General features: G+C 41.3%; 2 protein-coding genes across 9 annotated transcripts; one reads left to right on the top strand and one right to left on the bottom strand.

The window, feature by feature from the left end:
- Nucleotides 1–1424: 1424 nt before the first annotated feature.
- Nucleotides 1425–20943, bottom strand: trpc4ap.L (transient receptor potential cation channel, subfamily C, member 4 associated protein L homeolog). Of its 2 annotated transcripts, NM_001096374.1 has the most exon segments (19): nucleotides 2809–3338; nucleotides 4084–4290; nucleotides 4874–4986; nucleotides 5919–6030; nucleotides 6631–6771; nucleotides 6866–6956; nucleotides 7197–7280; nucleotides 7395–7496; nucleotides 7955–8013; nucleotides 8392–8523; nucleotides 9769–9911; nucleotides 10469–10657; nucleotides 11048–11249; nucleotides 12288–12416; nucleotides 13083–13138; nucleotides 13296–13353; nucleotides 15283–15399; nucleotides 17642–17770; nucleotides 20733–20943. In NM_001096374.1, coding segments are annotated over 19 exon segments (2319 nt in total). In that variant the 5' UTR covers nucleotides 20850–20943; the 3' UTR covers nucleotides 2809–3200.
- Nucleotides 20944–20977: 34 nt separating this feature from the next.
- On the top strand, nucleotides 20978–23381 carry smim19.L (small integral membrane protein 19 L homeolog). 7 transcript variants are annotated; one of them, XM_018235225.2, is made up of 4 exons: nucleotides 20978–21116; nucleotides 22198–22334; nucleotides 22567–22691; nucleotides 22982–23381. In XM_018235225.2, the coding sequence occupies exons 2-4, from the start codon at nucleotides 22201–22203 to the stop codon at nucleotides 23029–23031; spliced, it is 309 nt and encodes a 102-aa protein (XP_018090714.1). In that variant the 5' UTR covers nucleotides 20978–21116; nucleotides 22198–22200; the 3' UTR covers nucleotides 23032–23381. The 7 variants fall into 7 exon arrangements, with proteins under 7 accessions (XP_018090714.1, XP_018090716.1, XP_018090711.1 ...); XM_018235227.2 differs by having other exon boundaries at nucleotides 20980–21112; XM_018235222.2 differs by having other exon boundaries at nucleotides 21001–21139.
- Nucleotides 23382–24419: the final 1038 nt, after the last annotated feature.

The raw sequence follows: 24419 nt of genomic DNA on the forward strand, positions 1-24419 counted from the left end.
TATATATATTTTTCTAGGGCAGCAGATAGTATTTATTAATACTTGCTGGTTCCATTTATAGGACTCCCCAAAATCATTTGGCATGAGTTGTAGTTTTAGGGCTCTTACTGACGCGCGGTTGAAGCTGCGTTCCGTTTTTCTGCGTTCAGCCGCAGGGGAGCGCAGGAATAGACGCATTAAGCTTTTTTCAATGGGGCTGTACTCACACAGGCGCGTGTAAGCGCTGAACGCAGGTTGAGACGCAACTTGCTGCATTTTTCCTGCGTTTAGCGCCTACACGCGCCTGTGTGAGTACAGCCCTATTGGAAAAAGCTAAATGCGTCTATTCCTGTGTGTAGCCCCATTTCTTTCTCATCCCTAACTGGGGATGCACCGAATCCAGGACTGTTGATTCCTTCTGCCCAGCCGAACTGAATCCTAATTTGCTTGGAGGGAAATCGCATGACTTTGTTACAAAACAAAAGGTTTTCATCTTTCCATTTGCATATGCAAATTAGGATTCGGTTAGGCCAGATCTTTTGCGAAGCATTCGGGGGTTTGGCTGAATCCAAAATAGTGGATTCGGTGCATCCCTATCCCGAACGTAGTTGACTTAAACCAGCCCCTCTCAAGCCTCCGATTCCCATCCAAACCACCATAAACTTCTTTTGCCAAACTCTAACTGAATCCATAGAGGTGTCTCTTCTGGTTGGATAAAAGAATGCCTAACTACCCAAAACATCTGTGAGGGCTCTGCAAAAGAATTTGTATCTTACTAAACCAGGGAAGGCCTACTGAACAGACTATTTATCTTCTCTTTCCACCCGTTAATCAACATCACAGCCTGTGGTTTGGCTTCAATATGAAATGAGCGTGAGCAGTAGGGTCCAAAGAGCCCAGCTTGTCACAACTCCAGTAAGTTCTAATCTCATTGTTGGCATGCAAGAATAATTGACCCTCTCCAGGCAAGCAAAGTTCTAGAGTTCCTAACGGGGCAAACCTCAGGATGCAGTTACCGGCCAGTCCATAAGATGTGGCTCTAGGGTTGCCACCTGTCTGGTTTTGACTCGGAGAGCCCATTTTTCTTTTTGAAGGGCTGTCCGGGTCAAAACTGCCTGGAATACGTTTTTCCGTATTAGGAAAGCTGGCCAGGATTCCCAGAGATTGACACGGCAATCAGCCAATTGCCAAGTCATAGCCCCCACCCCCTGACATCATCTGGACCAGCCCTATTATGTGGCAGACCGATTGCTCCATCCTATCAAGAGTGAATTACAATTTATCACCATTCACTCAGCATGTGGAGTCCCTGCACCATCCAAGTGCTCAGGGGAGCCAATCAGATCATTGAAATTAACTAGCTCACTATAGGCAACTAGGGCTGCCCTCCATATTAATAGGAACGAGAAGAGCAGCATGGTGGGTACAGACGAAAGACAAGTGTCTCAAATTAGAAGCATCTTTTTATTTACACCAGTTCTAAGTCACGAATAATCTCTCTATATATTTATATCAAACAAACAGGATATTTCCAAGGCTGGGAAATGAATAAAGGGTTAAACAGAATGGGATCACCCAATTAAAAAAAAAACAAAAAAACAAACTCACTGTGGACGTTAATAGCTATTATTGGGAAGGCGCTGATCTGCTAGGGGGAGGGGCTCCCTCTACTGGCGGCAATTAGGGAATTTTGTTTGGATGTTATTGGACAGGACTGACATTTAGTATGAATTATCAGTGGAATTAAGTTTATTGAGATAGGGTTTATTTCATCAGTGTAAGGGCAAAATTCATTGTAAATGATGTTAGATTTAAAGGTGAAGCATTAACAGGTCGTTTATCAGCCGCTGTACAACAAGCAGAGCGATTGGCTGTTAACGAGTATAAGAAAGACGACAAACCAGCAGTTAAAACGAGGGGAATTAAAATGATACAGATCAATGTGCTGCAAGGATTCACACAGCAAGGCTGGAAATAAAATCTGGAATCCCACGGTTAATAAAAGCAGGTAAACGTGTGACCCACACATACTTCTCATTAAAACAGATTAGTGTCGCTGCAGAAGAACATATAAAACACATATAAAAAGCAGGGCGGGCAGCGTAGAATCAACAGATCAGTTCATCGGGTTCTCTCTGGTTCAGGATAAACACAACACAGGATTCGGCTCAATCACTAATAAATACTGAATTCATCCCATTAGTGACTGGCCAGATCCATTCACAAGGGATTGGGACTAGTAGCTGGAGGGGCTATAAAAAAAAATAGTGAATGGCCCCTGAATAAGGAAACTGGGCTGTCCCTGACTTTTTTGTACAGAGAATAAAACACACATTGCTAATAAACACGGGCCCTTGTCCTGTTTAGCTGTAGAGCCACAGGCTGGATAATAAACGTTCAACACACATGATTTGCCGGGTGATAAATGGGGCCATAATCATCAATGGAAATGGTCACATGATAGGACTCCTCCATATTTAACGGTTCTATTGACTCCTATGGAATGTTCTCCACTGCAACCTCTCTATCCAGAACTCAAAGTGCGGAACTTGATGAATATGGTGCAGTGTGAAACAGACAGAGCACCAACTGCAATCCCATCCAATGGACTACAAGGGACTAATGATACTATTGGTTAGCAGAATATCTTCCTCAGGTCCATTGCCCATTCTGTCCTCTCCAGAAGACAAGTCTAACTAGGGGCAGTAAACCAATTTAAAGCCGTTATAGTCAACACAAACGTATCTATTGCCCCCTGCTGGAGTTACTTTTCATACACTATATCTGTAACCCCCCTTCTTGGGAAGAAAGTAACGTCACTACATGGGGTTTCCAATAACTGCTTACGTCTTTATTAAAAGCTGCTTTCACTCAGGAAAAAGCAGCACTAAAAGAGTAGGTTCTGTACAGTCTCCAAGACCAGATGGATATTTAGTATCGGGTATTGAGATCCAACTCCCCTCAGGGGAGTATTTGAAAAAATTTAGACAGATCTATAGGATAAGCTGTAACGATAAGTCTCCAAACACGCATTTAAAAAAAAAAAAAAATGGAATTAAAAAAGTGGCAACCCAAGTGCTAGCGCTGACACTTCAGAAGGAAAACACCATGTTGGCTGCACTTGGGGTTCACTCAGACAGACAGAGCCACTACTACTTGCATGGCCTCAAAGTACAACTCTGGTTGCCCTACATTGGGACGTCCACAACCCCACGCAGATGTTAGGCTTCAGACAACTCTCTGTCCACGTCCATATATGCCTCATCAATATAGCTCACAATGGCACATGGCGATGTCCTGTCAGCACTTAACAGTACAGATACAGACTCTTTCCAGTAGCTGAAACTGATGCAGGAACTCTAAATGGGGAAAAAAAAATCAGAGAGGTTAAAGGAGAAGCAAAGGCTAAAATTAAGTAAGCTTTATCAGAAAGGTCTATATAAATACACCAGTAAACCCTCAAAGTAATGTTGCTCTGAGACCTCTGTCAAACACTGCATTCCTTTCCTTCTATTGTGTACACATTGGCATCTGTATCAGACTTCCTGTTTACAGCAGAAACCTCCAGGGCTAGGGCTTGAGCATGCTCAGTTTACTCCTCTCTCCCCCTCCCTCCTGCTGTAATCTGAGCCCAGAGCTATGACTGAGTAGTAAAACTCAGGCAGGAAGTGATGTCAAATCAAGCAAATATGGCATCTGCTATCCTAAACAAACAGATAGAGCTTCTAGAGCTGTTTACTCAGGTATGGTAATGCATTCTACAGAATAAATAAGCTTGCACTATTGTGGCTAATTTATTGGCAATAAACTGCTTTGCTAGCTTTCCTTCTCCTTTAAGATTCATCTTCATCACCATCACTGCATTCAAACGATGCTACAACAATTCTGTACCTGCACCAAACACCATCACCACCCAATTTTAACTAATATGTTCATTGTATCTACAGTATACCTACAGACATTTAGACACCATGTTCCACTCCCAGAAGCCTCTATGTTAGAATGTTATCAAGGCTAGATGGTGACAGGAATGGTGGCTGGGTAGAATCAAAGTGTTCGAATGAGAGGTTTTCCTCTATACCCCACAGTAAAAATGGTGCTCACATTCTCTAAACAGGTGCTGTCTTTATCCTTATTGAGGTAATGCTGCTGCCAGAAGCGGAGGAGGCTATGGAAGTTGTTGAGGATGAATCCCGGGTATTTTTCGACGCGCTCCTTGCTGCGGATGTTCTGCAGGTAACAGGGTAACCGGCCTTTTCTCCTGGCCAGCATCAAGATGACAAGACTTGTATTCAGGCAGCTGACGTTCTCCTGGTAGATACAAAGATAATATGATTTTTTAACAGCAGCCCAGTATTGTACCTGTACCTGAGCTAGTTATACATGGCACCCGAAAAAAATTATAAATAAACCGCACAGAGAATGGCGATAGGGTTTGCACATACATCAGCATCTCTTTGCAAAGAGTAGTTGTCTGTACATTAATAACAATAAAGTTAAAGTGGTTGTTTACCTTGGAGTTACCTTTTAGTATGATGCAATTGGTTTTCATTTTTTTTATTATATATGGTTTGAGTTATTTAGCTTTCTATTCAGCAGCTCTCCAGTTTGCCATTATGGCAATCTGTTTGCTAGGGTCCAAATTACCCTAGCAACCATGCATTGAATTAAATGAAAGACTGGAATACGAAAAGGAGAGGGGCCTGAATGGAAAGATGAGTACCCAAATGTAGCAAAAACAATAAATGTGTAGAAGAAGAATGCAAATAAATTAAAAATAAATAATGAAGACCAACTGAATAAGAATAAGCCATTTTATTACATACTAAAAGTTAACTTAAAGGTGAACCACCCCTTTAAGATAAAAAAAAAACCCGATCCCACTCATCCCTACCTGTGTTAAGGTCTGCACGTGTATAATGTTTATTAGCCGGAAAAGGAAGTTCATACGGATGGAGCCCTCAGTCATGTAAGACAGTAGGCGGCACTCTGACAGCACTTCTGCAACTGGTGGAGGAAAGACTGGGTGAGAACACAGAATATACAGCACCATACCCAACTCAATAGAAAATTATTTGCCTTACTCCAAGGGTACTATTTTATTTACATATAATACACAAAAGCTATGAATATCTTGTAAATGATATCCTTATAAACCGTGAGTACTGATGTCATCAGTTATAAATGGTGAGTAGTGATGTCATTTCTGTCACAAGACTCACCGAAACTTGTGTATTATAGTAAAAAAAGTAGCCCATGTTGCAAAATATGAGGATATTAGAAGTCACCTCGGAGTTCCATGACCTGTATAAAAACACTTGACCTTTGGCCTCGTGTTTTTATATGGTCATGAAACTCCTCGGTAACTTATAATATCCTTATAATACACAAAAGCCATGAATATCCTGTAAATGATATCCTTATAAACGGTGAGTTCTGATGTCATCAGTTATAAACGGTGAGTTCTGATGTCATTTCTGTCACATGACTCACTTAAATTTGTGTATTATAATAAATAAAGTACCCCCAGTTGCAAAATATGAGAATATTAGAAGTTACCTCGGAGTTCCATGACCTGTATAAAAACCACTCGGCCTTCGGCCTCGTGTTTTTATATGGTCATGAAACTTCTCGGTAAATTATAATATCCTTATATTTTACAAGAGGGGGTACTTTATTCACTATATATTTTACAATAGGGGGTACTTTATTCACTATATAATTCACATTTTTAGTTCACTGTCTTTATACATGTATATTAATTTGAGCTGCTTCCTTTCCAACAGATTAGTGTAGCTGCCCCTAACTGGAACTAGTGCAGTTCTTATGCAGAATTCCCCACCGGGATGTTGATGCAGCGTGCAGTATAAAGGAACCACCAAGTAGGACAATGCCCTAAATAAGTGAGAATAAGGAACCCACGGGGGCATCCTGCTCACCTTTAATATCATCTGACTGATTCTCAAACCGGTCCAGAGACAGAGCAATGCATCGCACCAACATGTTGGAATCGACTAGAGAGCTGTTAATTTGATTAAGGAAAATCTGGAACTGAGACAGAAATGAAAATGGTTCAGGTTTGTGTCAGCAGCCGAGACATAATATGGTCAGGCGCAGTTTTAGGAATATGACCTTGAATGACACCTGAAACAGATTTAGCTGCCAGACTTGCCGCTCTTCTCTGCTGCATCCTATATAACAGGTTGTAGCTAGCTAGCTCGGGCAAGTATGTTACAAAAGCCCTGACTATAGGTGACCAATTAGAGCATTACCATGTATCAAAAATATGGATTATTAGACATTTGCTTCTGAATGCATAATAATGCAGGATATACGAAAATTTTCATACATTAGCTATGGTCTGATTGCCAGGAGGACTGTTTCTGATCAAGGCATATATGCCAGCTAGGAGATACAAAGTTGTTACGGCTATAAACATCATCAAGCAAACAACACACTTATGACGAATGCTGCTCAAGTGGGAGGCCATTTCAATACAATACAAGGCACTGCCAAAAATATTGCCTAACTTCACCTGACTTGAGTGCTGCATTATAATAGTAACAAGTATAACCATAACTGGCAGTAAGGGCCCAGAAGTATACACTCTGCCCATATCAGAAAACTGCACGGTAAATGCCATGGTCTTACTTTTTCATCTGTATTAATGTATTTGTTGAATCTCTTGAAAGCGTCAATGTTGAATTTCATCAATTCCCCAAGAAGGTCAAAGTAGCTCTGAAGAACATCCCGAGACTTACATTCACTATCGACAATGCAGTATAAAATGTGCTGAAACAAAACATCCCGGTAAGATCCAGGTCAATGATACACACCCCAAGCTACAAAATCAAGAGAGAGATATTTGCTGAGCTGACTTACTTACCTCTAAAAGCCCTCTCTTTAGAAGGAACATCTGATCAGCATAGGACGTCACCCCACGGAGGAAGCTTTCCACTGCCCGAGCCTGCCAGAACCTAAAGGCAGAAGTAAATTGAGGCTAAGTGCAGTATGTGTGTTTGTTTAAATGGCAACTCAAGGCACAAATCAATTAACTAGCTGCCAGCATGGACATAGTTAATATAACATACAATATTTTCCTTCTGTGGTTGTTACTGGACCCTTTAGAAAGCGCTACACAAGTTCCAGAACAGGGTCTATTTTACTTTTTTACTCCATATAGCACAGACAAGAGGAACCAGTCACACAGAACACACCTGAAGGACGATTCTGCTGGCTCCTTCTTCATCACCTGCAGTAACCGGGTTAACAAGCCTTTCTTCCCATCACAAACTAAGCTCCTGAAATGAAAATTGAGAGACAGGTAACATTATGATATTGGCCTTCTCACAAAGAGCTTGGATTAGGTGCTGTGCGTAGTCTGAACGTCTTTTCTTCTAGTACTGAGCTCCTACCTGTCTGTGTTGGCCACAGCTTCTACTTCCGGAATATTGGCTTTAAGCGATATGGCGCTCAGTTCATTTAACTCTTGGCTGTTAAGAAGTAGATACTTGTTCCTGAAACACAATGCATTTGTTAAAAAGCGGAAACGACCACATAAATACAGTAGAACCCCCATTTTATGTTTTTCAGGGGACAAGAAAAAAAAAAAAGGTGTAAAATCAGGGAAATGTATTATGCATAATATATATATGGGACCATTAAACAACAATGTAAAATAAGTGAAAACTTAAATCAGGGCATGAGGTTCCATTGTAGTTTAAATTAATTCATTGCTATATTAAGTTTAATTTTGGACCAGGTTGCAAACCAACTGCTCCTACATCTGCACACAATAAAAAAAAAAAGGCCACAACAGGGTGCAGCACAAATTATACAGCAAGTCTTGGCAAGGATTAAGCAATAGCTGTATAGTCTGTGAGGCTGCAATTTAATGTGCACATAATACACTGGGGAGAATGAAGCACTGTCCACTGCAACTAAACTAACGTTTAAACACCTGAAAGACACTTACTCGTGGTGGTCACTGAAGCTCTGAAGAAGCCGTAAGAACTGTATCTTTAAGGAAATATCCTGTGAAGAAAGTAACATGGCAACATAAATAACAGGAAATCGTATTTTCCATGGAAGATTCAACAGTTGAAATGGATAGTTGGCTTCTCTCCTTTAAGAGAATATTTGAACTAGATCTGCACCAGATGGAGGGAGCCCGATATGTCATTTGCTTGCTATGAAGGCAAGGCCCAAGTCTATGAAGAGCAGATCTTCTGCAATGGGCCATACTCGTAGACACAGATTTCAACCTAAGCTGCTGCTGAACTACAACCCACAGGCAATCCCACAAGTTGATAGCTAGAAGGTAAATACCGCTGCCCCAGTAAACAACCAGCAAAGGGCAGCGTGGAACCATTGGACAAATACGAACGGACAGAACTAAACACCATCACTTACTGGGCTGCAGTCACAATTCTGGTTGTGTCCATGAAGAACTAAAGTGGAGGCAGAAGGTTTCCGCCAGATTAATTTGTCGAAAAGATTATTGAGGCCTGGAATCAGCTTGAACTCTGCTATCATTTTATGGACCTGCATGGGTCAAGAAAAACTTTTTGTTGTGTTTGCAGCAACAGGTTTGAGACAAAACACTGCAGTGAGGCTCTGTGATTGAAAAGAGGTCATCCAGGTAAATGTTAGATATTAAAATGTGCTAAAGAAAGACATGAACAAGGTACTATTTAAAGGTTTTTTTTCAGATCCTGTTGGGTCTACCAAGAGGACACTGTGGTAATTAAAGAAAGCTCGGCCAAAGAGATGTTGGGTAATTGTTAAGAGAAAAGTTCCCATGGTAAACCATCTCACACCGTAATGTTAAAGGGATCCTGTCATCGGAAAACATGTTTTTTTTTTTTTTTAAAAACACATCAGTTAATAGTGCTACTCCAGCAGAATTCTGCACTGAAATCCATTTCTTAAAAGAGCAAACAGATTTTTTTATATTCAATTTTGAAATCTGACATGGGGCTAGACATATTGTCAATTTCCCAGCTGCCCTTGGTCATGTGACTTGTGCCTGCACTTTAGGAGAGAAATGCTTTCTGGCAGGCTGCTGTTTTTCCTTCTCAATGTAACTGAATGTGTCTCAGTGGGACATGGGTTTTTACTATTGAGTGTTGTTCTTAGATCTACCAGGCAGCTGTTATCTTGTGTTAGGGAGCTATCTGGTTACCTTCCCATTGTTCTTTTGTTTGGCTGCTGGGGGGGAGGGAGAGGGTGATATCACTCCAACTTGCAGTACAGCAGTAAAGAGTGATTGAAGTTTTCAGAGCACAAGTCACATGACTTGGGGCAGCTGGGAAATTGACAATATGTCTAGCCCCATGTCAGATTTTAAAATTGAATATAAAAAAATCTGTTTGCTCTTTTGAGAAACGGATTTCAGTGCAGACTTCTGCTGGAGCAGCACTATTAACTCATTCATTTTGAAAAAAAATTTTTCCCATGACAGTATCCCTTTAATGGTCATATTTTTTACTGGAAACTAGTGATTTCTCTGCAGCAATTTGAAAGTACTTTCCCTGTATATCCCTGGATATACAGCCCTGGTGATATCACAACATGGGGCATTTGTTAGATTATGACAATGATATAGCCATGACATGCTTTAGGAGGAACTACATACATCATGTTTATAGACTGTCAGCTGCTGGGAGGACCATATAAACAGAGGGTAATCTATTGAATTCCAACATTAGCAACATTAACTGGCGCAACCAGTTTTGCAGGAGCTGCATGTACTATAGAATGTACACAGAAACTCAAATGGGCACTGACCTGATTCCTCTGTCGCCCCATCAGTAAGACACACAGAACATAGAGAACTTCAACTTTGTACATGATCTCATGCATAATCTTCATGGACTGGGGAAGCTGGGTCCTAGCAGAAGGATTGGCCAGGCTGTTCTCATCTGATGATTCTATAAGGGGGACCAAGCGCACAAATGAGGGAAACTACCAACTTCAGTATAAAATACAGCAAACGACACTCTTTAAAACTTGCCAGCAAAATGTAATGGTGTCTTATAATGTTGGAGTACCTTGTCCTGTAGCAGGATAGGCAAGACACAGCATTTAGAGGTTAGTACACGCAATATGCATTAACCTAGAAATAGTAATATGCACAAGATTGGATCTATCGATGCCATAGTTGCGCTTCATGGTGAAGCGGAATCTTTTGTTCATTAGTACCAAGAATTCCAAGTTTTAAGTTCATATATCTCTCTACTGTCTTTTACAGTACAACAGCGGATATCAACAGAGAATTAAAGTTAAACAAGGCAAACAGATCTTTTTCTGCTTGAACATGTTATTTTGTGGTTAGCACTGATAAAGTTAACATATGCAGCCTTGCAAATTGGACTTGAGTTTTTCCTTTCTACTGAGTGTCTCTCTATTCTGGACTTCACAAACAATGGCCCAACCATAGAAACAAAGTATCTTCCCATTGCCAGGGAGTCCACATGTCGGCAGATACCTGCTCCGCTCTGTTCGTTTTCTTCATTAGCCACTCGCATTAGTGCATCCAGAACCAACGCATTGTCTAGCCACGTGTACCACTCTTCCAGCTCCTGCAGAAAGCTGGTTGTGCCTGTGGACTCCGAAACCTTCCGGGTGGCAAGTTTGCATAGCCTCTCGATAAAGCCTGGGATATTTAACAGTGTGGCTGGGAAAGACAAAAGCGAGTGATGTGGACTGGAGCTGAAACATATCCTCAAGGGATATTACAAGGCAAACCTTTATAGAGAAAATCACTGGCAAAACAAACAAATTAGCAAGATCTCCCCTTTACTTAACCAAGAAATGCTGCCCCAGTATTTAAAAGGACAACTAACGAAAAATACTGGGTTCATAATTAAGTTACAGTGGCCAATGCTGACCAAGCTTGCATTTTATAGACTAGAGAACAGGCGCTGAAGAGCAATAGGATTACTCTTAAAATACGGGGAATATGGGGAAATCCAAAATAAAAAAATATACAATAGCATACATTTATAATAGTACCATAAAATAATAGACAAGGGTGGAATGATTTACAAGATGGCAAATAATTCACCTTGATTTAATTCTGCTCGGGAAGGGTTCTGGCTCTTCTTCTGCTGTGCATCTTTGGCAAGGAGGGTGTATTTATCATCGTTGCCAGTGTCCAGCTCAGATATGGTCACGGAGAGGATCCGGCAGAAGTTTGCCAGCTGCTGCTGATCAAAGCTGGACACCAGGCTGCTCAGGTTAGGAATGTCCTCCAGCTGAATCATTTCCTGTGCATAGAGGAACACGGGAAATTGTTACCTTCAAACAGCTGGGTATTGGTTAGCAATTTAATACAGGGCTGCATTAAAGAAGGAAAGTCATTTGCCACTTGGGGTGCCAAATGTCCTGCTTCTTCTATCTTCTCACGGCTGTGCAGAGAAAAAGGCAAACTTTCAAGAAATTTGAAGAGTGAAAAAGCAGGAAGAGGATTGCTCCTTGGTGTTCGCTGGGCCAGTGTAGTTTTCTGCTGATAGCAGCACTGGCCCATGGTGTCAGGTAAGTAAATACAATCACTTGGGGGTGCATAACATTTGGCAGCCCAAGTGGCAAATTAATTTCTCTCTTTGATCGTACAGTATACATTAGCAGCAGCGACGTTTTGTCCAAGAAGCTTAAAAGGAGACATTTGGTGTAAAAATAATAGATAAAGAAGAATTGTGCTTAAAAAAGTAGTATTTCAGGCTGATTTATTAAATATTTCTGCAAAAACCCTAATAATCTCTCCCTCCTCATCCACTTCCTGCTCCCTGAATTCCCAGGCTGTGCAAGGGAGCAGGCGGCTCTCAGCTCACTGCACTGTATGATAGAAACCAATCAGCAGCTAGCAGGACCTGATAGGGAACTGAAGCCTGTGTGACTGCAGGGCTGTGCTCCCCTCCTACTGTGCTTCTGGCAGGGTCCGTTGGGGCATGCCAACCCCTCATTTGAAACAGGGACCAGAGAACATCTATAGGGAGTTCTAATATTTTAAAGATAATATTAATTTTTAGCACCATGTAAAAGCAACACCATATATTACTTATAATTGACTACAAAATTATGTTTTTTCATGTATTCTACATGTCCCCTTTAAATTCAGAACGGGCTATGACATTCCCATCATTGGGCACTATGACACACAACAGACCTGTCTGTCCGTCTGTAGCACAAGGGACAGGGTCTTGTAACACACCAAACTGCACTACGGGCAAATTTGTTGAAAGCCAGACTCACATGGCAGTTCATTATAATGCACATCTACGACCAGTAGTAAATCAATACTCAACCTTTTTGACTCCTAGGATGTCTTCAATGAGAGTAGCCGTTTGCAGGAAAGTCTTCTTGTTTGTCATTAATGTAAATAAAAAGAGCACAAAGTCGTTTCGCTCCGCCAGTCTCTTTGTAACACCTTCAGTCTAAAGGGAACGTCGGGATATCACCAATGGAAAAACAAATATCATCAACTTAATGAATTCATCTATCAATGGTGAGATTGGGGAAACATTACACATACACTATTTATTGACATCATTACAATCATCTATCATTCATTGCCATTTAGAAAGTGTGAGTGCAGTACAATAGTAATACATATTTAGGTTATTATTGGTCTGATAGCCCAAAACATGAGAGCCAGCAGGCAGTTATTCACGGCACAACGGAGATGGATAAACAACATGCAGTGAGCTTTATATGAATCCAATAATGTTATTAGCATTTATACTGGCCTGTGATTGTGCATAAGCCTAGTGGAATTAACTGGCAAGGGAGATGTTACATAATCGTAATTAACTCTGAATTGAATGAGAGTTCTGCTGGTGAGTTTTTTAGAGCAGGTAGCAGGTGCCCAGGGACACAAAGCAAACATGTAAGGAGATCAGGTAGCTGAAGTCAAAGCACAAACATACACACTATACCATCACCCTGATAATGTAATTAGATCTATGAGGGTTCGGCCCCAAAACAGGGAACACACAAACATCCTTATATACAGACAAGTGAAACCTTTATATAACACACACAAATTTAGTTTGCAAGACTATGGGACAGGAATAAGAGCAAATGACTAATACCAGACTTACACATATACAAGTGTTGTAGAGGATACTTAAACAGTCCTTGATCAATTCATCGCTGACTGAAAATGAGAAGGAAGACACATTAATAGGGTTCCGGTCATTGACCTTACAGGTTGACAAATGTAGAAACTCAAGGGGTTACATAAAGAGAGGTGCAATCATGGGTAAAGAAGGTGAAAAGACAATAGTAAGCTAATGCAGAGGGCTTGTACTCACTTTTCTGTTTCTTCTTCTGTGGGAAAAGGCTCGGTCTCATGAGGATCTCTACAAGGAGCTGTAAGGAAATAGAATTTTGTCAATGCAGTTTTGTTATAGGTTATTTAGTTAGCTAAACAGTCAAAACCCTCTTAATTCTTTGTAGTTTTGTTTATCATTGGCTGAGCTTTCAAAGTTGCATCTTCCTTTTAATATAGAACATGCCTTATGGAAACAGTATTTCAGCAAAGTCAAAGTTTATTGGATTAACAGAAAACATCGAATATGCATCATAACAAACTTAGACAGGTATATAAATGTGGGCACCCCAACACAGATATTACATCAATACTTAGTAGAGACTCCTTTTGCAAATGTAAGCCTTTAGATGCCTCCTATAGAATTTGATGATGATTCTGGATGGTGGTATTTTTGACCATTCGTTCATACAAAATCTCTCAAGTTCAGTTAAATGTGATGGCTGCCGAGCATTGACAGCCTGCTTCAAATCATCCTATAGATTTTCCAGGATATTCAAGACTGTGACGGACATTCCAGAATATTGTACTTCTCCCTCTGCATAAATGCCTTTGTAGATTTCCAAGTGTGTTTAGGGTCATTGTCTTGTATATCCAACCCCTGAGTAACTTCAACTTTGTAACTGAAGCTTGAACATTATCCTGAAGAATTTGTGCATATTGGGTTGAATTTATCCGACCCTCAACTTTAACAAGGGCCCCAGTCCCTGAACTAGCCACACAGCCCCACAGCATGATGGAACCTCCGCCAAATTTGACAATAGGTAGCAGGCCCTTTTCTTGGAATGCAGTGTTCTTCTTCCGCCATTCAAAGAGCTTTTTGTTATGACCAAATAACTTATTTTTTGTCTGATCCGTCCAAAGCACTTTGTTCCAATGACTGTGGCTTGTCTAAATGAGCTTTTGCATGCAACAAGCGACTATTTGTGGCGTGAGTGCAGAAAGGGCTTCTTTCTCATCACCCTGATATACAGATGTTCTTTGTGCAAATTGCGCTGAATTGTAGAACGATGCACAGATACACCATCTGCAGCAAGATGTTCTTGCAGGTCTTTGGAGGTGATTTTTGGGTTGTCTGTAACCATTCTCACAATCCTCCGCATATACTGCTCCTGTATTTTTCTTGGCCTGTCAGACCTGGGTTTTACAGCAACTGTGACCTTCCATGTCCTCATTACATTCCTTTCAGTTGAAACGGACAGTTTAAACCTCTGAGATAGCTTTTTGTAGCCTTCTCCTAAACCATGATACTGAACAATCTTTGTTTTCAGATCTTTTGAGAGTTGCTTTGAGGATCTCATGCTGTCACTCTTCAGAGGAGCGTCAAACAGAAGCACAACTTGCAATTGGCCACCTTAAATACCCCAGTACTCAGATGTTCCTGGGAATTGAAAGACATACCACTGATATCTTTTTTGCTGAAAGTGGAGTAAATTATTATGCAGGCTGAGAGGGGTTCCCAAACTTTTTCATATTACTAAGCACTGGGGACCACATTGCCACAGTATAAAGGTGCAAGACAGAGACTTGAAAGTGGTGCTCAAGTAAAGCCGTATAATCCATCTAAGGGGTTACTACTTCCATTGAGTCAGTGAATTCTGCAGTACTCATGTCTCTCACATAATACCATGGGTGGGTAACATTTGTAGTTCCTGTTAGTCATGTAACACTGCCTACTAGACAATTTATGACTGTAAACTTTTAAAAAGGCATGACCCAGTTACATATAAACCCCAGAAAGTTGCATGCCCTAATTAAACTTATTTATTGTTGTCAGTTTTATGCCAATTTTACCCAGCTAATTTGTCTTATCCACAGGAGCAATCATCCACTCTCTAGTGTTTACTAAACAGATTCCTTTAACTTCCTTGCAGTTCATACTCTGGGGAGTCCTGGGGTCCTACTTTTGTGTGAAGTCGCTGTGGTTTTTACCATGTTACAGCTGCATTATTTACAACGGGTATACTTACATCTACTCCACCGAACAAATCAAATGTGTAGGTGTTGGGGTATGGGAGCTCGGGATTTGGCTTCTTGTCATCAGTCACGATTGCCATTGCTTCCATGGAAAGAAGAGGAGAAATTTCCTGTTTGGGAGGAAAGGGAAAAAACCATGAGTACTCCATGGTAAGGGTGAAGACCGCTTCCACTCCAAGCATGAAAGGAAGGGGGTGGACCACCATCAAACTTGTATCCTATGATTAAAAAATGACTAAAACTCAGCAAAAGAATTAGGCTGGAAATGCTACACTCAATTTTCGGTACCAGCTCAAAATAACCGCAGCCCTTTAGAATTAATCCATACTCGACAGCATACAAAACAGTATTCAGAGGCAGAATTCAAGAACTGATTAAAGTGGACCTGTCATCTAGACATACAAATCTGTATAATAAAAGTCCTTTTCAAATTAAACATGAAATCTAAATTCTTTTTTTTTTATTAATGTATTAGTAGCTGTTGTAAACTCGTTTAAAAATCTCAGCTGTCAATCGAATATTGCCTGCCCCTCCTCTATGCCTAGGCACAGAGGCGGGGCAGACAATTACTTTCACTTTCCATTCAGCACTTACTAGATGTCACTGCTCTGCCCACGTTCCACCGCTCTCTTTACCATTTAATTGTGTAACCAGTGCATTGGAATGGACATCAGATTCTGCTATAATTATGAATTCCCAGACTGAAGGAAACAATATTCAAATACTTTATACAGTGTAAATAAAGTTTATTTTGCTTGCCTAATGTGATAAAATAGGATTTGGAATATTATTTTCAGGTGACAGGTCCCCTTTAAAGGGGGGTGTTCACCTTCCAAAAACCTTTTTCAGTTCAATTGTTTTCAGATTATTCGTCAGAAAGACTTTTTTTCAATCACTTTCAATCCTTTTATTTTTTACAGTTTTTCTATAATCTAAATTTAAAGTTGAAAGTTTCTGTCTGGTGTTTCAGTCTGGCAGCTCAGTAATTCAGGGGCAGGCTCTTAACTGTTACATTTAGCTGATACATTTCTCAGCAGCATCTCTGGCGTATTAGCAACTATTGTATCAACTCTATCAGCAGCCTGTAACAAAACCCAGAGATTCTGCTCAGCAGAGACAAAGATAAATGTATCAACTAAATGTATCAATTTATAATAGTTACAGAGCTGGTGTCTCCCCTGCAAGAGCTGTTTTAGAAAGTGAAAAGGAAAGTTATACTTCAATATTATAAAAACAGTTACACATTGAAAATAGAAAGTAATAGGAAAAAGTCTTAAATTCTAGTATCAGTGTCTATGACACTACTGATACCCTTTTGTCTATAATATTTTAGGACAGTAAGATTTAAAGATATGGAAGCTCCAGATCCAGAGTAGTTCTGCGGTGTTTGCCCCCTGAATTCAGCATCTGAGCCAGAAAAGAAAAGCTTTCAAGATTTTTAATATAAAGACATTAAAGTAAGGCATGGATTACTTTTAAATGATATTGTTATATAATTTCCAATTATTTATTGTTACAATGTTTCTCACTACCTTTAAATGATATTGTTACGTCTTTCACAATTTTATGACATGCTTCATTGTATCCTTTATGGATTATTGTACAAGACATTCAAATGTCTCACTGTGCATTATGGGTAATATGGAAGTGATCACCGATGGCCGCTCCTTTTCCTTTGATATTGTTAATTAAAGGCTTGATAAAGGGCAAGAGTAGCCTGAAACGTTGCCTTAAATAAAGTTTTTCATATAATACCGGAGTGCTGCTGCTTTATTGCTCTATAACAGATGCAACCACACTTTCCACTAATACAGGGTCTACTTTTAGCGATGTTGTCCCATTATGATCTATATCCATAATATCACTGTTAGCATTCTGTTCCATGGAAAATATTACTTAAATATTATATTGATTTATAAGAGAATTTATATTACTATATTTAAAAAACAATTATTTCTTATGTAACCTTATATCATAATAATTATCTGAATGAAAGGCATAAAACAGGAGGGTGATTTAGACAAGCTGTTTGTTGACAGTGTCCTGAGATCTACTGATCATCAGCTAAAAGTCTACTGGTAGATCCCGATGTACTTTTTGGGCACCCCTGTACTAATATTTTGATGACTATGGATGGCCCCTAAGCAGTCTAGAGTACACACTAACAATGTGCAGTACCAATGGCATATAAAATTGGTCAAACATCAGAAACGGAGGAGCTGCAGTGACATGGATAATTACTGGAATAGGGCTGCTGTATCTGGTACAGTATATTCAGTACATATACATGTACATATTTATATAGATATTATTCAAGACTTTAGTTCTCCTTTAACACAGCCAAGCACTTACCTTTAATATGCTCTGGCACTGTGAGAAGTCACTGTTAGGCTGGCTGCACTTATACAGTTTGTGCAAGAGCAGTGGGATACCATTCCATTTGGCCTTCCTCTCCCATTCTTTCAGCAGTGCTCTTGTAATCTGCAATGATCAGAAAATCTTTAACAGGTTGTACTGAGAGGATGAAAAGGCATATCCATTCATTCACGGAGTAAATGTGGCACATCTTATTGTAGTGTTCTTTCCTCTGTTTCCATCTTTTTTTTCATGTTGCGAGGAACATACTGGAAGTAAGCGCAGCCACAAATACAGGTATAATCAAAATAATAGGATATGATACATTGGTTACTAAACCAATTACAAAAATACAAAGGGGTGCAATAACCGTGCAACAGCTGAAGCGCCACTCCCTGACATCACCAGCATCTACCACAAACTGATGCATTTATAGTGCATCAGTAGTGAGTGCACACAGGGAGGGGTGATTTGCCTACCCTAAGACTAATATCTGATTCAAAAAGAGAGAGAAGGAAGGGGTAAAAGGGGGAAAAAAAATTACTTGCCCTAGAAGAATTACTAATGAAAAGTCTTTAAAAAAAAATGTTGAATGATTAGCAAATATTTACACATAGTAACCATACCCTTCAGTTCTCCAATGCAAACAATCCTAAACTGATCATCTTATTTTCTTTACTAGATCCTCCATTCTCTTTATGAGTTGAGTTACCCTACGCTGTACTTTTTCTGGTTTCCTAATGCCCTTTTTGCATATTAGATACCAAAATTGTACCGCACGTAGTCTGTAAAGCCCCACCATAAGGCAGAATAACATTTCCCTCTCGTGGATCCAAACCCCTTTCTGCTGCACGCCACAGCTTCTGTCATATGAGGCCAATGGGTATCTGTAACCCTTTTTAACTTTCATCTGTTGATGGGTCATGCATATAGCAGCAGGCAAGATCAGGCTCTGTTGTTTCCCCAAGGGACAGCCTGCACTACAACTTGAATATGTTTTGCCCCACTAGAAACACTGCATGTCAGTTAAGCTTGATAAGAGTAGCCAATATTAATATATTTGGGCCTAAGTGTAGTTTGAGCATCTGCCATCTATCTGGCACTGCCTTCTTCCTTTTATTCAAACACAATGTAATTGCAATATGCATCTATTATTACTTGGAAAACCGTAACCCTGAGACTTTATAAAATAAAATCCACACATAAGGACACATGCAAACAAACCCTGCCCAAAACCAAGACAACTGACTAACAAATACTCAAAAAGACAACACAAAATGAAATAAAGAGCCTTATTGTGAAACTGAAAATGAGAGTAACAAACAAGCCTCGCAATCTATAAAGCATATAATAAAAAAAACCTCTTCGGCAAACATCAATCTGCACATTTTTGTAGTAACGTGAAGACACAGCAATAGTTGATGTTGCAGATTTACAGACAGACACAGAGCCTGGAAACAGATACAGACCAGGACACAACATACACGGAGATGTTACAAAAATATATCTATATATTGAAAATGTAAAATAGACAGGGCCAGACAGACAAACGATCCAGCTGATAGTAAAGCTGGCCATAGACGTACAGATATAATCGTACGAATCCTTGATTTGTATGATTTTTTGGGCCGTGCGTGGAGTCTCCCAACATTCTTCATGCCATGGCGATCGTTCAGTCAATCGGACAAGTTAGAAAATTTCTGTCGGCTGCCGATAATATCTCTGCGTGTATTGCCGATCTGATGATTTTCAGTGGGAGACTGTCACCAGCTTTGTCGGACAGAACTTTCGTACGATTGCTGTGGGGCAGAACATCGTCTGATCTGTTCTTTTCATGCTTTATTTAAACTCAAGGTTAGTGGCAGATTGGGAGATATGCCCACCTTAAAGGAGAATTCAACCTGTCGGCAAAAAAACCCGTACCCCCACCCCACATAGACCCCCCTCCCTCCACGCTAACTACTCCCCTGGGAAATGCCCCATACTCCATACTTACACCTCGGCGCAGATTCTTCCAGCGGAGTTCCACGCATCCATCTTCCGAATCCTCTGTAAGCTGACTGCGAGATCCGTATTTCTGCGTATGCACAGCAGGAACAACTGCGCATGCGCGGAATTACACGGAAATTGCAGATCTCCCATTCAGCTTACCGATGATGCAGATGATGGATGCATGGAACTCCGCTGGAAGAATCTGCGCCATGGGGTAAGTATGGAGTATGGGGCATTTCCCCGGGGGTTAGTTAGCCTGGGGGGAGGAGGGTCTACCTGGGGTGGGGGGTATGGGTTTTTTTTGCAAAAGGGTTTTCTTCTCCTTTAAGGGACAAATATACAGATTTGACAGACAGGTAACTGAAAGATGGGGGAAAGACATATAGACGCATCAATGTGTCTCAGATGCCCAGGCATTGCCCTGCTAGTCAGCAGATAAGTTCCACAGACCTCTATATATAATAATGTTATCACAACCTGGCCGGATACCTGGACCACTACACAGAGGGAAAGACGGAAGCAACAATCAGGGTTGCCACCTGGCTGGGAAAATATGTTTCTTGATACCAATGTTATTAATAGGAAAAAAACTGCAAGGATATAGGAAGGCCTGCATTTTTTTTTCCAGAAAAGGTGGCAACCCTAGCCAACATACGAGGTAGAAATCTGTGGGAAGTGGCCACTGTTGAAAGGATGGGGGCCACATCTGGGGGAGTGATGGAGCTCACAGATATACAAGAAGCCACCCTCCAGCTGTTTTTATACTACAGAAGTGGGATTTGAGAGGTAACTTTATCAGCAGCTGGAAGGCCCCTCCTGGTGGTTACAGACCCTGTATACAGAGAAGCAGGAGAGTGCAAGTCCATATAAATAAGGAAGCCAGTCGATACAGAGAAGCAGAGAGAGGTAGAGGCAGGTAAGTGACAGACAGGGACACACAGGGGATGGGAATAGACAGATAGAAGCTATAGAGGGGATAGATTATATAAACAATACACAAAGCCCCAGAAAGACAGGCCTTGGCTGAGAGCCCCAGGCAGTAGAGCGACGCATAGACACAAACAGACAGGGGGCTCTCGGGTGCCAGCTCCAGTACCTGGGATCCCCGGGTGAGGCCGCACCCCGTCAGCTGCCCCCTCCGAACCCGAACCAGGATATTTTCAGGCCGTCTCCTTGGGCTCAGGCGGGGATACGCAGCGCCGGCAGCAGCCATGGTACCGACCGCTATCAAGCAAGGAACTTTGGGCAACTAAGAGAGCGCCACCCGACGGCTCCAAGCCACCACCAAGTCAAAGGATCAAAAGCAGGGCATTCTGGGTAAGGCGCCCCTCGGAAGTGCCTTGTTCGCGAAGAATGCCGGGAAACGCGCTGCCCGGAAGTGACTCCTTACAAGGGCATGCTGGGATGCGCTATACCCGGAAGTCGTGAAATCAGAGCGCTTGCAGCGAGCGAAAACCGAAGAGTGACTTTCTGACGGCAGGTTTGCTTATGAATATGATGACAGTAAGCCCAACCGTGAAATCAGATATGAAACTGATTGATAATGCCGCTTGATTATTGGACGTCACTATCTGGTTAGCTCCTCCCCGCATAGACTGATCATGTGACCCAGTCATTATACTTGTAATTACTTGCACCAGGGAGTCACTAGTGCGCTTGTTTGTGATCGTTTTGTGATCGCCTCTTGTCTAGGGGGCACTTCCTTCTTTTAAGGTAAGCGGTGCCTTTCGCTGGCTGATAAGCCACGGAGAACCTGCATTTCCCATCCCACAGGGGATTGTACTGAGACAGTGAGAGGGAAACACACACGCCCCCATAATGCGCAGGCAATGGGACTATACTCTGCATTTAGGGTTCCTAATCAGACAATGATCGTATGGCCCATCCGCAATGCAAAGAGAATTCTGAACTTCCCAAGGGACCCCTGTACTGATCTGAGCCCCTAGCTGCAATGACAAGAGACCCCTGTACTGATCTGAGTTCATGTAGCTGACCAGGGACCCCTGTACTTCATCTGAGCCCCAATAGCTGCAATGACAAGGGACCCCTGTACTGATCTGAGCCTCAATAGCTGCAACGACTAGAGACCCCTGTACTGATCTGAGCCCCAATAGCTGCAATGACAAGGGACCCCTGTACTTCATCTGAGCCCCCATCGCTGCGCTACCAAGAGACCCCTACACTGATCTGAGCCCCAATAGCTGCAACGACTAGTGACCCCTGTACTGATCAGAGTCCCCATAGCTGCAATGACAAGGGACCCCTGTACTAATCTGAGCCCCCATAGCTGCAATGACAAGGGACTGATTATACACCACTAAACTGATTTGGATCCTGCAGCTGCTGCAATGACAGTGCACCTCTACATTGTCTTGGGCCCAACATGCAGTATGACCCCCCATAGCCTAATATTATAAAGACATACATTTCACAGTAGGCATACACACAAAGGAATTTGTGAAGCTTCTCTCATATAAAGCAGCCCTGATAAACCCTACAGCCCCATTCAAATCCAGCTCATTCCATACATTTATCCCTGTTTATGTTTGTGCTACTGGCAGAGCATGGCAGGAGGATACGGAGTGATGGCAGATGATGGGACTATCGACTATTCTGTACATGAAGCCTGGAACGAGGCCACCAACGTGTACCTGATTGTGATTCTCGTTAGCATTGGCCTGTTCATGTATGCAAGGAAGTGAGTAGAACTTGTGTTCCAGTTTGCATTTATCGCTGGTCCCCTCTCCACTAGGATGGTGTGAGACCTTATTGCTTGATAACCAGGCATTTACATATATTCTGTGGGAGGATGTGACCATGCATTATTATGCTAATTCTCATAGAGGGCCCTGAATTTGGCACTTGTAGTACCTGAATATGGTTTTTGTGTTTTATTTCTTTCTACTATTAATGCAAATCACCTCTTCTAGAAATAAAAGGAAGATTATGAGAATTTTCACTGTGCCACCTACAGCAGAGAGCTCCACAGAACTAAATTTCTACGATGACATGAAGAAGATTCGCTTGCGTCAGCAGCTGGAGATGTATTATATTGGTGAGGATCTTGTGCTCAGCATGTCACTAAAATCGTATTAAATCATGGCCATTTAGTAACAGGTTGATTTTAAGATAATTTAGCCCCCAAGAGTGTTTAGTGCTGTGGTGCACCGGTCGTCTATCTACAGTATGTGCCTTCCATATGGTCCTTTACATTCAGTGCTGTCAGCTGTTGGGGCATTATAGGTATATGCCTGGGCACTTCAGGGATGGGTTGCTTGTTTCTCAGTTTGTCTTTGTGCTGATATAATGCCAGAAACTTGACATTGTCCCTTTTTCTATTTACAGCTAGGAAACATGAACAGAATAGTGACAGTGTCCAACTCACAGTGGAATGAGGGATGTATGGACAAAGAGAAAACTATTTGGAATGTTCCTTTGTTCTGTGATTCTTAATGAACTTCAGCCATTCCCTTATAGAAAAGACCACTTTTCATTAGCTCAAATTCTGTTCCATCTTGCAGTATGTGTAAGGGATGGAAGTGGGAAGAGAAGAGCTTAGCGGAGCAGGCTTTTTTCCATTAGGACATCAGAGCCCCACTGTTGCCCTCAGAAACCTTTTTTATTATTTACTTTTTTTTGCTTAATTAGTTGTGTTTCCTGATATTTCCTGGACTCTGCTGGGTGACGTTTTGCCGTAGAGTATCGCTAAAATTCATCTTGTTTCAAATAAACTAGGGAACAGTCATTTTGTTGTATGTTTTTTTTCTTCTGTATGGTAGGTGGGTGTTAATTGGTAAGTCAACCCTCAGTGACTAATCACTAACCTCCTACACTGGCTCAGAGTATTTACATGGCAGAGTGCACAGCAGCCATCTTTCCCTGCCCTGCTCCCATGTGAATTTTAGATATCGTTGTCCTTTAATTAGTTGCAACATATTGAGAAGTAAAGCATGGCAGGAAACAGGAACTATATTATTGTCTACATCGGCATTTCTTCTAAAGGTCTGATTGCCACAAAAATACTCCAAATAACACCCATGTGGTCAAAGAAGTCAGTACAAGGGTGTGTGTGGTGTTTATTCAATAGCATTATGTAGCAAACACAGCATATGATTGCTGTGGCTTCTGCAGCCCTATGTTATTTGGGCTACTGTTGGTGGTTGCCAAATCCACCACATGTATTGATGCATGTCATGCCCTGCCTCTTGCTCTCTCATTTGCAAAACACCTATTTATCATGCAGTGGAAAATAGTAATGAAAAACCGGTGCTGATGCTCATAGCAACCAGATCTTTGCTTTTGTTTTCTGACTTGTAGGTGACTGTTGAAATCTAATTGCTGATTGGTTGCTATGGACAAAATAACCAGTGATGTTTTTCTCCAATGTTTTACACCGCATGATAAATCGACCCTTAACTGTATTGTATGTGATTAATGCTATGCAAATAAGTGAGGAAGAAATGGGGCATGCACAGCTGCACTACCCTTTCTCTTGTCTTTATAATGCCCTACTTTGTATGAGCGTTGTGATGGAGCATGTCAAAAACCACTTTCCCCAGCAGCATACCCATGAACCTAATGATCAGGCAAGCATATAATAACAATACAATATAATGAAAAATAACCATTTTCAAAAATGATTCACCCTGGGCAAACAACACAGCCATATGTCAAAAATACTGGACCATGGCAGCTGGCCATTTAGTCTTCATGTCCTGATCATTCTCTTTTTGATGAAATACAGCTACCAGTATCCACTTAGACACAAAAGGGAAATAAAGAG

The sequence above is a fragment of the Xenopus laevis genome, chromosome 9_10L (genome assembly GCF_017654675.1).
Source record: "Xenopus laevis strain J_2021 chromosome 9_10L, Xenopus_laevis_v10.1, whole genome shotgun sequence".
Classification (NCBI taxonomy): Eukaryota; Metazoa; Chordata; class Amphibia; order Anura; family Pipidae; genus Xenopus; species Xenopus laevis.